The sequence below is a fragment of the Peromyscus eremicus genome, chromosome 9 (genome assembly GCF_949786415.1).
Source record: "Peromyscus eremicus chromosome 9, PerEre_H2_v1, whole genome shotgun sequence".
NCBI classification, from domain to species: domain Eukaryota; kingdom Metazoa; phylum Chordata; class Mammalia; order Rodentia; family Cricetidae; genus Peromyscus; species Peromyscus eremicus.
This window is the reverse complement of record NC_081425.1, coordinates 2,804,104-2,819,511: the sequence shown is the minus strand read 5'-3', so window position 1 is coordinate 2,819,511 and position 15,408 is coordinate 2,804,104. Positions and strand designations below refer to the sequence as shown.

The window sequence follows — 15,408 nt, the reverse complement described above, 5'->3', positions numbered from 1 at the left end:
TTAACTGTACTCAATATAGTTATAGTAGTTATGATTAATATTTATTTTTTAAGCTGGGTGCAGTAGCAACACCTGTGATCTCAGTACTCAGAAGGCTAACACCACAAGTTTTATTTTTCTTCCTGAAGCAGGGGCTTGGTATACTATGTCTGTAACCCTAGTATGGGCTAGCCTCTGACTCTCAGCAGTCACCCTGCCTCAGCCTCCCAAGGGTTAGGGTTACAAGTGTGTGCCTGAGGAAGGGCTTTAATTACTAAAGACCTGCCTGGGACACATAATGAGTTCAAGGCCAGTCTGGGCTATATAATGAGACTCTGCCTCAAAAGACAAAAGACAAAACAAATTAATTTTATTAAAATGAAATATTTCCAGGGCATATACCACAATAAAAATTGAAATCTTGACTCATAGTATAGTGTTTTATTTCTTCTCTATCATCTAAGTTGGTGTCGTTGCCATCTGAGATACTGTACTGGGGAAATTTCAGGGCTAGGGGAAAGCAAATTTGATCAGGCAGACAGTGCTTAGGAAGGCCATCTGCCCATATTAAGGCAGTCCTGTGGGCAGGTGTATAATGTCACAAGACTCTCTGCAGGGAGCTGTGACACCTGCAGCCCAGCACTAGGGAGACAGGGGACAGGAGGATCACACACCTGTCCAAGGCTAGCCTGTCCACATAGAGAATTCCATAGTCTCAGAAACGGAGAAGGGTTTTGTAGAGATGGACCAGTGGTTAACTGCTCTTTCAGAGGACCCATGTTCAATTTCCAACACTTTGGTGGTGGCTCACAACCACCTATAACTCCAGTCTAAGGGCATCTGACATCATCTTCTGGCCTCTGCAGGCACTGCTCACACGTCGTGCCGTGATTTACATGCAGGCAAAACATCTTTACACATAAAAATAAATTTTAAATAAGTTTTTTTAAAAATGAAAAAAATTAGCCAGGCAATGGTGGTACATATCTTTAATCCCAGTACTTGGGAGGGAGAGGCAGGCAGATCTCTGAGTTCGAGGCCAGCCTGGTCTACAGAGTGAGTTCCAGGAAAGGCTCCAGAAACTACACAGAGTTTGAAAATTTTCAAAAACTGCCTCTAAAGACAAAAAAAAAAAAAAAAAAAAGTCCTGAAAACTCATAATTTATAAATAGTGCATTTTACTTCCTGATTTATTTAGGCAAATATGGCGATTATAATTATAATCCTCTCTGCCCCCACTTCTTATAGCCTAATCTATAAGTATATAGATACCAGGTACTACCAGTTTCCCATCCTAAAGAGTGCAGCATGTGGACATGCTTTCCATCGAGAGTTCCGTTTCTGAGCGGCGGTCCAGAAGTGCAGGCCTGGTGTCTGGGGAGATCCTGACGCTCTCACTACTCTGTTGTCACGAGCACTCACACCATTGCTCTTCATCCACCTTTTGCTGATTACACTTGTAACTTCTGCTGGTAGTTGGCAGTAGCATATGAATACTTTAGTTACATCCTGTTCTTTATCCCACAAAATATTCCTTAAAACAGTTGTCTCAGAACAAAACAAACAAACAAATAAAAACTAGGGAGATAAAACCTAAAATTGAAAGAGGTGTAAATTAAGAAATATGTTTCCTATATTACAGTATTGACATTTTTACACTGATAATGTATAGTGGAATCAGTCATTTATCTTTTGCCAAACTATTGGCAGAAATAGTAATGACTGTGTTCTTAGGAACACGGAACATTTCCTTTTACATTGAGACTTGCTAAGCTGGCCTTCCTGTGTCTATAACGTTTCAGTCATGAAGGAGAACTTGCTTTTGTTGTTCTCTGGGGCTGGCCTGGGTCTCCGTGTGTCAGCTGGCAGACTGGCAGTGGGAAGTGGAAAGGAGTCCATACTGGGAACTGGACAGTCAGTCTGCCGAGGCCACCATGTGGCTTGCTCTGCTGGCGTCCCCGTGTGCCCGTTTACCTTCCGTTGGAAGCCTTGGAGTGGATCATCATCTGCGACTCCGTCATCTCTCGTGAATTTTCCTCGGGGGCTGACCTCACTGCACTGGAAATTGACACACTGACCTGACGCTTTAGCATCTTCATGACCTTTCTCTTGTACCCTTTGCACGCAAAGAAGTATATGAAAGGGTCCATACAGCAGTTGAAGTTCATCAGGCACACTGTGAAGTGCAGAGAGATCTGAAAGGAATGTCTTGGGCCGCATTCTAGGGCAGCAGGGGAACAGAGTTTCTTAATCATGTGTTGAATGATTGATATGTGGTAAGGCGTGAAGCAGAGAACAAACACAACGATGATGAAGATAATTGTATTGAGAGCTTTTTTGTTCACACCAGATTTCTCCGTTAGTGGGTTTTGCTTGGCGGTCTTGAAGAGTTTGCAACAGATTTGAGAATAGCAGAGGAGAATGATTATGAGGGGCAGCACATAGCCTAGCAGGCATGCTCCGAGCAGAATCCAGGGGAGGGAAGCTGTCTCTTCGAAGTTGGGGTATTCCATGCAGGTCGTCCTCTCACCCTCCTGCTTTGACATAGGTCTGATGAGCAGAGGCAGTGTTTGAGCAAATACTAGAATCCAGACAGATATGCAAACACCCTTTGCGTATTCGATTCTTTTAATCTTGTTGTAGCGCAGAGGGTGCACCACAGCAAAGAAGCGGTCTATACTCAGGCAGGTCATGAAGTTCACGCCAGCGTAGGTGTTGATGTAGAACAATAGGGCAGTTATCCGGCACAGGGCATCACCGACCCTCCAGTCAAAGCCTAGTGCATAGTAGGCTATCCGAGTGGGCAAAGCTGTGGTAAACAGGATGTCGGAAATCACCAAGTTCATCGAATAGAGAGTGGTTGAGTTGATCTTTTTTCTGTTTTGAACAATGACAACCAAGGCCAACAGGTTTCCCACCAGACCAATGATGAAGACAAGGCTGTAATGCAAAGGCATTAATATCCTGGCTGTGCTGTGGTGTGCGTAGAGATCACAGTTATTGCCCTGAGAAGTTGCCAGTGCAGTAGTAAAATTGTTAGCCATTTCTGTCTCCAGCAGGGGTCAGAGTCGCTAGGAAGAAAACAAGTAAGACTGTTTTTTTTTTTTTTTTTTTTTTTTTTTTTTTTTTTTTTTTTTTTTTTGGTTTTTTGAGACAGGGTTTCTCTGTGTAGCTTTGCGCCTCTCCTGGAACTCACTTGGTAGCCCAGGCTGGCCTCGAACTCACAGAGATCCGCCTGGCTCTGCCTCCCGAGTGCTGGGATTAAAGGCGTGCGCCACCACCGCCCGGCAAAAAACAAGTAAGACTGTTTAGCTAAAACTATTTAACTCAGCGGTTCAGTAATTTATACATCTACTTTAACATTTTCAGTATGTAAATTTCAACTGGAATAAACTGAGAACAAAATTTATGTGTTTACAGTTAGTGACTTTGTCAGAACTCTGGCAAAGGAAACAGCCATCTAAATAGGTCAAGTGCATCCTCGCGACAAGAGGAGTGCACTGACTTAGGCAGAAATCCCCCTTTTCTGAATCACGATGTGGTTAAGAATAAATCATGTGAAGTACCCCACATTTTAGACAGGCATTCAACTTGGCTTTTTTTTTTTTTTGGTTTTTCGAGACAGGGTTTCTCTGTGTAGCTTTGCGCCTTTCCTGGAACTCACTTTGGAGACCAGGCTGGCCTCGAACTCACAAAGATCCGCCTGCCTTTGCCTCCCGAGTGCTGGGATTAAAGGCGTGCGCCACCACCGCCCGGCCCAACTTGGCTTTTAAACTGAATTTAGGTTGAGCTTTTTTTTCCCTTCCAAAATGCCTGTCGCTGCCAGGAAATGAAATCAGTGGTACATGTAGTGAGGTGTGAACTTGCCATAGTATCTGATTTGTGTGTTAACCTAAAAGGATGATAAGTAATCTTGGGCTATGTTAGGAACTGAAAGTTACTCTTTCTTAAAAAAGAAGTAGTATTCATAACTAAAATTTTAAAAAAAGAAAATAAATGTAGTGGTGCATAACTGTAATACCAGCAACTTTGGAGGCTAACAAGTTTGAGGGCAGCTTGGACATCTCAGTGAGACCCTTTCTCAAAATGAAAAAAAAAAGAAAAAGTCGAGTTCCCAGGGGCTGTCAGCGCAGCTCTGTTGTGGTACGCTCTTCCCGTTTATGGGTGAGATTGTTGGACTGTGGGGGGCAGGGAGACGTAAGCAGCTTCAAGTAGGAAATTTTAAATTGGGCATATAATATGTGTTGACCCAGTAAGAGTAACATAATGTGTGGTGTTTTGTGTCTTACCTTCATAGTAAATACATCTCCATGGCAGTGTAGTTACCTGTTTTTTAATGTCTTGGTTTTATGAGGCATCTGATGGATACTCTACAGGTTTCCAAAGTGTTGAGTCAGTGTGCCTCATTATTCCAATGTGTTAATGTATAATTTAGTAGCTGCTCCCTCAGTGCACATTTGGGTTGTTTAAATTTTTTCTTGGTCATAAATAATGCCAAGACAAATTTCAAGTCCTAAATTGGAAACATAAGAACTCTGACAGTAAAATTTTATATAAAAGAGTGAATGCCAATGAAAGTGGGAAACATGAGCAAAAAACCCTGCGATTATATTTTAAAGAAAAAAAATCACTTCTCTATAGATTGTCGTTATAAATGTCATGTGAAAGTCACCAGTATTAAGGGAGCCTTTGGACTGTCTCTCGATGCTGCTGTGTTTTAAAGGAGAAGTCCTCTATCAAGACTGATGGGAAGCACTACTCCAGACCTGCTCCTGGGCCTGCACTGCCTGGTGGACTGGGTCTCTGTTCCCTCTCTGGCAGCTGAGGAGAGGCATGCTCACTGGACCCGAGATCTGCTCTGGTGTGTGATGTTGACAGATGAGTCCTCACTGTCTACAGATAAAACCTAAAGCAAAACTGAACAAAGTGAGGAGAGGCATCTTGTCTCAAACAGACCAGAAAGGACACTCACTGATGGGCGGGAGGAGAGGATGAGGATGGAAAGTAGAAGACGCAGAAGAAGAACGTGGAACGTACTAACAAGTTTAAATGGATTGAACTTGCCTGTGAAAGGGAGGACTACCAATTTGGAGTTTAAAAACAAACAAAATCCAGCTGTGTGTTGCTTAGAGAGGATATAATTCAAAGTAATTGAGAAAGTTTAGAAGAAAGCTGTAGGGGAATATATACCAGCCAAGTCCCACTGAGCACAAGGGTGGGCTGTAATCAGAACATCAGAAAAAAGGGAAATTCAAAGTGACTTTCGTACTAATAGGAATATAGCATTACTGCCAACGTAAAGAATAGCCTTTGGGCCGGGCGGTGGTGGCGCACGCCTTTAATCCCAGCACTCGGGAGGCAGAGCCAGGTGGATCTCTGTGAGTTCGAGGCCAGCCTGGGCTACCAAGTGAGTTCCAGGAAAAGGCGCAAAGCTGCACAGAGAAACCCTGTCTCGAAAAACCAAAAAAAAAAAAAAAAAAAAAAAAAGAATAGCCTTTGGGCCATGTTGGTACACACCTTTGATCTCAGCACTTGGGAGGCAGAGGCAGGTGGAGTTCAAAGCTAGCCTGGTGTACAGAGTGAATTCCAGGACAGCCAACACAGAGAGTCCCTGTCTCAAAAACAAACAAACAAACAAACAAACAAACAAAAAAGAATAGTCCACAAGGGATATAAAAATAATTATGAAATGTGCCTGAGCTGTCAAAATTTTATGTAGTTTAAAGGAAAAATTAACAAGTCTACAATCATAATAGGCAATCATGTGTATCTGAATATTCTAGAAATAATATTGAAGAAAATAAAAGGCCTTGAAGATTTGCTCAACATGATTTATAAGTTAGTAGACTATGAGTGGAAGACATAGCATATCTCAGACTCAACTAGAGAAGTCTCAGGACCTCCAGAAGGTCATTATTGAGCAGGTCACACAGCCTGACTATAGTACAGCTAAAGTAGAAACCAATAACAAAGCAGTGAAGAATGAATAGGAAATGAAAACCTTTGAATTAAAGAAAGCACCGCACTGTAAATTTTTGAAATGCTTAAAATAAATAAAAAGAAAGATTGAAAATAGATGTTAGCCATACAGCATAAGAAGCCAGAGAACTGAATTTGTCCAGCAAAATCAGAAGTAAATAAAAAGACGACTGTGGAATTAATGAAATAAAAACAACGTAAACAAAGACAAATGTGGCTTCATGGTTTGTATAGGAATAAAAATGCAGAGGCTCTTGCCTTGGAAGGGAAAGAAATAAAAGTAGGAAACTACCCATTTCTGTAGGAAGGCCTTCCTCTGCCGTGTTCAGAAGTGGGCACGGCTTCTAGACAAGGCTTGTCTCGGAGGAGTGGGCGCCAGCAACTCTGACAACTTCTATGAGAATTTCCCCCCTGAGAATTTCCCCTACCATTTTTGAGGAGTTTTTCAAAGCAAGTTTGTGGAATCTGATCTTAAAGTAAATGATAATGGGGGAAAGGTGTGTGTAGAGTTGCAGAATCTCGATGTTAACCACAGCTGTAAAGATTAGGAGAGTCACTCCAACAGGAGAGCGGGAAGGGCTGCCATTGTTTGTCAGCCTTCAGTGATTCCTGGGTGAGTCTTTCAGTGAAATGTGTTGTAGCATCTGGTACAGCTGATAGTGGGAGAGGTGTCAGAACAGCTCAGGTGTGGGAGTATTCAACTCAGTATTAACTATAATACAAAGATGCAAAATCGTGAACAGCTCAAATTCTTTGAGTAAGTGACTCGTAGAATGTTTTGTGGCTCAGCCGTGCTGTGGAATGTGAAAGTGGCAATATGAGATTAATTCTTGACAGGAAGTTATATTAAGGAAAGCTGATTACATGACATGCACAAACGCACATGTGCACACAGGCTCACACACAGAAAGATGCCAGCTTGGATATTATATATGTCAGTAAATAACACTGTATGAATGATTTGGGGACTTGTACCCATACAGCCAAAATTCAGAACACTGAACCTGGATTGACTGAAGTGAGGTAATGATTTTATTTAATTGGAGGAAGAAATGTTATTTAGATTTTTTTGCAAGAGCCTTATCACGTGACACTCTTCAGACATTGCTCCTTAACATTGTACTCACTTACTATGCCTGCCTACCTTTAAACCGTGTCTGGCAAGAACCTCATGTGGACCTGAGGAGTTAAGGCCATGCTGGGTCCTGCTCCAGGTTCCCTGGCCAGTCCTTTGTAGGGGCAGCTGTCTCATGAGCCTTTAAAGAACTGAGAGGCTGTGGTTTCAAGAGTACAGACAGCAGCGTGACACATGTGGTCAGCTCCCCCAGGGTAGGTGGGGCACCCTTCCCAAGAGCAGAGGAAGCCAGCCCCGAGGCAAGGCTGGGCAGGGATCTTAACTGACCACTGTTGGGCCAGAGCCAGGCAAGGACAGCGCTTTTAGAATGTGGACATGTGAACAGGATAGGTCAGAAAGTAGCCTAAGTAAGGGAGATTGAGATAGTTTGTAAATGTGTTCATTTTGGATATTTAGCAACTTCTGGGGGTTGAGTCCACAAGGTAACTGTTGCCTTGCCATTATTTTAAATCCTTGCTTCTATCTTCTCTCTGTTCTCAATATTATCATTTTAGTAGACGTTATCATCTGCATATTGAGGGGAAAATCGTTTTGTGTCCTTGGGTGCTGTTATTCAATTCTTAGGCCAACAGATCTCAGTTTATTATGTCCCCTTAGAGTTAGACCTTGTTCTTTTCTTTAATCATCTTCTGGGTTTCCTCTTGTGAGGCTTAACAAACACTTAGAAAACACTGCTTTTAGTGTTTTTACTCTACATATGCTAGATCCTGGGAATGCAGAAATGGTACCTTTTTTATATTAGAGGGTCTAGAATTGAAGGATAGATACACAGTGTTGGGATGATGCCCTGTTGGTCCTGGCTTGGCATTGCTTCTTGTACTTCTCAGACTGCCAGTGTCCTGTTTGCTGTTGTGTTCAGTGGGCCTGCAATGGTCTCAAGTTTGTCTTGTAGTCATTCCAAGTATAACTTACGCTTTAATGCACTTCAATTATTTTTCATTTTAATTATTATTAGCAGATTCTGACATGTTTTGAATATATATGTATGCACACACACAAACCTACATACGTGTGTGTGTGTGTGTGTGTGTGTGTGTGTGTGTGAGTTACACCTGAAAGTACTGTAATATGTCACTGTACTACATAGAGAAAAGCCCACCGAGTATGTCCTAAATCTATTTCCTTTAGAACACTAATATTTATAAGAATTATAGTTTCGGTACAATGCTTTTATGAATTATAAACTTGACTTCACATTCCACATACTAAAGGACAGGAATCAAGATGCTGACATCTTTCCCCAAGAGCATAGATAGTAACTGAGCTGCAGAAAATGGAATTTTTCTTCAGGGTTGACCCCATGAGGAACAGGGCATCCCAACATTCTATCTCTACCCTTTAATTCTAGACCCTCTAATGTAAAAAGGTACCGTTTCTGCATTCCCAGGGTCTAGCATATGTAGACAAACATTCAACACTGAAAGCAGTGTTTGCCAAAAGCGTGAAAAGTACAAAAGGGTGTGTCTACCTCCCAAACGTGCACTCCTCCTGACACACCTGGACACCTGGAAGCCACCTTGGCGTTCTCTTACTTTCTTGCTAAGCAGCAGGGACTGTTTGTTCTGTCTCTGTGACATGACATTTGTCCTTTAACTTCCCTGTGGTCCTGATGTGTGTGAAACAGTTTCTTCTTCAGCAAGCCACCGTCCAAAGTCTTTCCCTGATGTTCTTGAAAGTGGGGTGTGTGTGTGTGTGTGTGTGTGTGTGTGTGTGTGTGTGTGTGTGTGTCTGTCTGTCTGTCTGTGTGTTTGTAAAACTTATTTTCTTGCCCAGAGAGTTGCCAACATTTCTTAAGATATTATCATTTCATCTTTGCATAACTAGGTATGTTGACATGAAGTGACAGTTTTTCTTTTCTAGCCACGAAAAGGAGGGAGGAAAAGTCCCCCTAAAACTCATTTATTAGTGTCTAAGAAAATTGCCTAAACTCTGACATAATGTATACTCAGGAAACATTTACCTTGAGAACCAGGCATTTATGAATTTTCAAAGGCTACATAGACTTCTGCTAGCCTACTTCATTTGCTTGGATAACAGCCAGAAGGGCCACTAAAAGCATGGGGCACAAGGGAAAATTATAGGTGTGGTGTTGTCAAGTCACAGACGGTCCCTTCTTCCAGTTCCTGTTGGCATACTTTTGGCTGTTTTCTTGATGAAAAGTAAGGTTGTGAAAACATGCTTCGAGTCGGGGGAGATGAAATGAGTGGAAAAGGAGGGAGATGTGAGGACACAAGGGAGATGAAACACCAAGGACATCGTTCTCCACGGGAGCGGACCGGCACAGGTGCAGCAGCAGCACAGATGCAGCAGCGGCACAGATGCAGCAGCAGCACAGATGCTGCAGCAGCAGCACAGATGCAGCAGCAGCACAGGTGCAGTGGCACAGATGCAGCAGCACAGGTGCAGCAGCACACATGCAGCAGCAGCACAGGTGCAGCAGGCCAGCGCTCAGGCTGCTTCGGTGCCCTTGACAACAAACCTGCTCCTGGGAAGGAGGAGATCACTCCTCACGCTTGCTAGTAGTGCACCATGTAGTCACCTGGCTGCACACGTGTCTGTCAAGTGTCCCCTTTAAGCAGGGACATCTGAGTTTAGCCCGTGTCAGCCCGTGTCAGCACCCGCAGCACTGGGTCAGCCTTTGTTCCCCTTTCAGCTGACCAACAGCTGCTGCGTGTGCGTTTGCCTGTAAAATGGGCAGGTGGCAAGTGCTAAGTCCAACTTGCAGAGGGATCCCAGATTCCGTTTGTCTGTCAGTTCCCACATGCAATTAGTAATCAGGGCATGACACAGTGACCTAGCTGAGTCAATCTAACATTAAGTGGTTTCTTTACGTGCAGTCATTCTTGGATCCTGATTTGATAGCTGTGTCTCTGTCTGTAGACTGTTGTCTCCTTTCCTCCTGTGTCCTCCCCCCCTCCCCCATTGAACAGAATGTAGAGTTGAGCATGGTCAGCCTGTCGCTGGCTTTTGGAAGTATGATGAGTCAAGGGACTGGAGCAGTCAGCTTTGTGACAGATCCTGAGCCCATGACATGCTCTGCCTTCAACCAGCTTTCCATGAGTCTGCAGAAGACCATTGACAGCACAGGGCACTTCTCCAGACAGCAGAGCGGTGTCCAGCTGTCTGCAGTCGGCCCTCGGTGCCTCTCAGGTAGTCAGACTGGTGAGCACTCAGTGAAGACCAGCATATTAGACAGCTACCTGTTAGAACTGATGGAGAGTACGAGGTGTCTGGGGGGGTGTTTGGTTGAACACTCTCCTGCATGTTGGGACTGGACATACTCCAGATATTTTTCTTTCACTTTTCAGTAATTATTCCTTGTGTGGCCTTTGGCAGCTTTAGCAGTGACTATGAAAATTATCAAAGGTAGTGATGTTGAGTGTAAGTTACTGTAAGAATTTAAAGGAGGCCACTGTCACGCTCACTTAAGCACAAGGAGCACAGATGCCCTGTGTCTGCCTGTGGCAGGATTTGTGGAATCTTATATGAGGGATTGCTAATTGCATAGTAGAAAGGCCTTTGTAATGAAGGTGTGTGTTTCTAGAATTATTCCTCTGATTGCTTCTAGAAATAGCATGCACTTTGTACCTTCAAGCTGAAGGGAGTTTTAAGCTTTAAGTTAAGCTTCCTTATTTTGTGGCTGTGCTGAATTAAAGGTGAGTTCAGTCATTTGCTCAGGGTTCCTCCAGGTAGGGATCACGTGGGAGGTCAGGGCTCTCTTTCCTCAGTTAACGGGTCTCTTCCTCCAGCCCTTAACTCTGCCCGTGCTCCCCCTGCACCACAGTGTGTCCTTATCTCCTCTCTGCCGGCCGGCCGTGACCTTGCTGTCTGCAGGCCTTCCTCTCTACTCTGTGCAGTGACCTGGCAGCCTCTTCTCTTGAGAGCCCTTCAGCTGGGGCCCAGAGGCCAAGGGCAAATGGAAAGCTCGCCATCACGATTTCCTTCATCATAGGTCTCTATTCTCTCTTCCTCCAGGTGTCTAGCCATCGTGGTCGTCCTCAGCCCCTGGGCATTTCTTTGGGAATCTGTGCCCCTGACACTCTCCCCTCTTTATCCTGGCATCCTTACCTCTGCCCCTGGAAGCTCCCTAGCCTCTGCACCCCCCAACCCACCCCAGGAAGGCAGAGTATTGTTGAGGTTGTGGTTTTGTCTCTCACACTCCTGTGAAGTTCTGAGAGTGGGGATGTAAGCGACAGTTCTTATACCCCAAAGATAAAAAAGAATGGCCAAATCTCAGCTCCTCTAATCCTTTAGAGAGTTCTCTGTTAGAGATAGTAAGCTTGGTGAATAGTCATGACCCCTCCTAGTCAGCCTGCAGCCACTCACTGAAGCTGAGGTAAGAGCGCCTCAGTGGCTGAGGTCACAGCTGTAGTTGTTAAGTTTGAACTTGCTCTTTGCCGCCTAAAAACTCACATTGAATACAGGATGTGTTATCCCTGGTTCCTGTTTCCGAGATCAAGGTACAATGGGCGGGAAGCAAGTGAAAACAGGAAGATACTTCAGAACTTTTGACATATACCCACTTACTTGTGTCTGAGAATGAGGAGGGAGATAGGTAGACTTAAATGAAGTAATCCTTAATTTATAGCATGTTTTAAGTCAAATAAAGGAGAATTGAGTATTTGGAGTTTGTTTTGTTTTTAGGATAGGGTCTCCTGCACTCACAACATGGTGGAGGCAGGTCTGGAGCTCCAGACTCTGTCCCTGTCTCCCAAGGGCTAGGGGTGCAGCACCACCATACCCGCTGAGTGGAGATTTTAGAAATGAGTTTACTATTTTTAACAATATTTCAGCAACAAAAACCTGCCCGCCCTTTTGATTGGAAGAGAAGACTGAAGCCGGCACAGCTCGTATGATGTTGATTGACGTTCACACTATTTTTCAGGGCTGTGTGGATATCTGACAACACACTTTCTCTCCTCTTTGGGCTAGCAGGACACCAAGAGTCCCTGAACCTCCACAATATGCAGAGACTTCTGTGTGTGTGACCTAGTCTCCTAACCATGGCCAGGATTGCACCAACAGCCTGGGACAGACAGGAGGACACTGCCCACCTGTCCAGTACCTCACCTTTTACTGTGGCAGAGAGAAGGGTCTCCCTGTAGACACCTTCATTTGTTGGCGTCTGCAGGTCAGTACTGACAACCTTGGCGTGTGCATTTTTACATCATAGACTGCTGTTGGCTGACATACAGTAACTCTCTAGTAAGTGCCTAGCATGCATGCTTGGAAGTCCTGGAGCGAGGTCAATTGTCACAATGTTTACTCCACTAGGTGACTGATCATGGCACTAATTAACTCTAGGAAGCCCGCCAAAAGTAGCTTAGAAAAGGACTTGTTACCACAGCCACCCACGCATGGTGTGAGCCTGTGAGCGAGGCTGCCCTGTGGGGCTGTGCACTCTGGCAGTTGGAGGTTTGCAAAGCACCGCCAGCCCAGAGACAGACATTCTGAGATACTAGAAAGCACAGTGCGATCATCTGTATGCTGAGAGAGTTCACATAAAATAGTACGGAAAGTAGACATCTCCAGATATGTTCAAGAAAATAATTTGCACAAAAGTGATAGGGCGAGGAAACTTTGCCTGTTAGATTCGTCCTTCTGTGGGCTGATGGGCAGGGTGAGAGTGGTGAGCAGTGTCCCAGCACTGACTGTGAGAGGCGGTGGCAGGAGAGCTTGGCAGAAACATTTCTCCCCACTTTACAAATGAAGCAGCTGAAGCCAGAGGCCTTGCACAAGGCCGAGCAGTTATAAATAATGGAGCCTAGATCTGGGGACGATCCCAGGCCCTTCTCTTAACTGTTACTCCCTCCTGTACTCGAGGTGACACCAAAAGTTTGAAGCCCTTGTTAACCAGAAAACACCACCACACCGACAAAAAACCCTCATTCTTCTTTAGAGGAAGTCCCTTCGTGGCTTGTATTTCGTTAGGCATTTCTATAAAACCTCCACTCTCACCCTGGAAATTGAGTGTCTACAAAGCACTATAATTCTTTATTTTAAGATTTTCTTTCAAAATTTCTATAATGTAAATGTGGGGGCTTATTTCGTATTACTGGTCACTTAATAATAGAAACCAATGACATAGATTTTATTTTTTCAATTATTAGTAGTTGGTCTTTAGAATGATTTTGCTTCTGAGGCAGCAAAGCCCAGGCTGATCAGTGGGAGGCTTTGCTGGTGGGAGAATAAATTGATAAATATTTTTGCAAAGCAGAAAATACTGTTCTATAATCTGATACCTTAGAAAATACCCCCCTTACCCCAGGAATTCTATTGATGATAGTCTCTGAGAAATATTAGATATCAAAAAGACTTTTCTGTACATAAATGCATGCCAGGTAGTCAAATGTAATGGCTTTTTTAAAGATTAGGCTAACTGGTTATATTGTATATAAAATATATCAAAATGTAGAAACACTCTATTTTGGTAACATTGTTTCTTTCCCTTTATATTAAAGAATCCTGAGATCCTGATGGTATTTGCTAATGTTTACTTGTATTGTGAGTTGACACTGAAGTGCGTAAAAAGAGCCCGCCTTTTGATAATAATGTTCCATTCATTACTTCCATCTCATTTAGTAGCTAATTTGGACTGCCAATAACCCCAAAGCAATCTAAATAGCTAGTTATTTAGTACATTCTTTTTTCCTTCCCTTTTACCTTAAAACTTAGGCTTTCAAAGTATTCCTTCAAGAGAAGCGTGTCAGGTACTCACATGTCCCAGGGTGGCCAGGGCCTCCGTTGTAGCAGTCTCTGTTGAGCAGTTTGCTCAGACTGAAGTTAGTTAACTGGGCATGTTGCTTTAAGAGAGACTGAGCAGGCGTCCTTTTATGGTGGTGCCTTTTTCCTGTCACCCTGTGACTGAGCATAGCTGTGAGCAGTTAGCCTCACAAATGCGTGCATGCTTTTTTTTCAAATGGGAAGTGAGATTTTTTTTTTTTCTGATACTGATTTTAAAAAACTATTCAAAAGCCCCTTGGACTTCGTGAATTGCTGTTATCTATGGAACTTTTTAAATTTTTCCATAAAGATGTAAGTCTTAAAATTTTTTTTGAAGCAATAAAGTTTAAGCAGAGAGGTGGGGTATAGTTCCTGGTGACTTTATGTTGACATTTTATGTAAAGTTTGGGTTAAGGAAAAGTGTCTCGTGTGATAGTGCTGTCTGGTGGAAACAAGGTGGTGTCAGGAGTGTAGTTTATGCTGCCCAAATCTTAACAGGTTTCTGAGGTGAGGGAGAAAGACCCTCCTAGCACATAAGTAAGTTATGTTTTCAGTCGAGGGCGGTGATCGTGGAAAGTTGGGGAAGGCACTACTGATGAGTCCTACGAAAGAGGCCTGCTCTGCACACGTGATGCTTCCCGTCTCTCACTTGAGTCCAGCAGGGCACCATGCCGCATATAGTGCTCAGAGCGAGCCAGAGAGGTGGTGGTCACTCTTGTCCACCTGTGATCTGGCCTGTCATACAGGGCTGCTGCTTTTGGGAAGAACAAAAGTCCCTTGGGCTGGGCCCGGGGTGGTGGGGGACAGAGGTCTTAGGACGAGTGATTGCATGAGCTGAGAATGCTTAGGCTTCACAGGCCTACAGCCCTTACCTTCCTGCATAGAGTGGGGTTGAGATCGCTTCCTCAGCCATCCTTACTCCGGGGAATAGAAGATGGCTCAGTAGAATCTGGTGCTGGGCAGATTTTCAAGTCAAAGGAAAAAGTCAAACCCAAAGTCGGAACTACTTAGTTTAAAATGGAATATGCTATTTAAAAAGAAAAAATAAGAGGCTTTGGTAAACTGGTTGATTTTGAGGAATGCTGTAGAGAGAATTGAGTCATCTTGATAGGAAATTGTAGCTTTATGACCCCAGAGGCCTTGAAAGTTTGTGTATTCTGCATGTGTGTGTTTTGTGTGCCAGGGCACATAGGAGATCAGAGAACAACTTTTGGGAACTGATTCTCCTCCTCTACCATGCGGGTCCTGGGGATTGGTCTCCAGTTCAGGCGTGGTGACAAGTTCCTTGACCCACTGAGCCATCTTGGCCAGTCTGAGGTGGAGGGTTCTGTGAAAATTGCCTTTCATCAGTGCTGTTAGAAGTCTGCAGAGGGAAACGGAAGCACACGCGCCCAGTCAGCGGAGCTCTTGAGCATCTCCCTTATTATGTATAGAGTAAAGGCCTTGGACTGAGAGAAAGCCAAGATGAGTCAGCCTTAGGAGGGGGATGCAAAGGTTTTATGACTTTGTAGGTAAACATGGCATAACTTAGAACTGTTCACCTTGAACACCATTGAGGCCTAAGGATGTGGCCAAGTGCAGAGAGCACCAGC

At 44.0% G+C, this 15,408-nt stretch overlaps 2 protein-coding genes across 3 annotated transcripts in view; one reads left to right on the top strand and one right to left on the bottom strand.

Moving 5' to 3' along the window:
- Ubac2 (UBA domain containing 2) overlaps window positions 1-15,408 on the top strand; it is a 180,876-nt gene that overhangs the window by 93,675 nt on the left and 71,793 nt on the right. The window lies entirely within an intron of this gene.
- On the bottom strand, window positions 1,133-13,904 carry Gpr183 (G protein-coupled receptor 183). The gene is made up of 2 exons (XM_059273173.1): window positions 13,812-13,904; window positions 1,133-3,050 (listed from the first exon to the last, which is right to left on the bottom strand). The coding sequence occupies exon 2, from the start codon at window positions 3,021-3,023 to the stop codon at window positions 1,950-1,952; it is 1,074 nt and encodes a 357-aa protein (XP_059129156.1). The 5' UTR covers window positions 3,024-3,050; window positions 13,812-13,904; the 3' UTR covers window positions 1,133-1,949.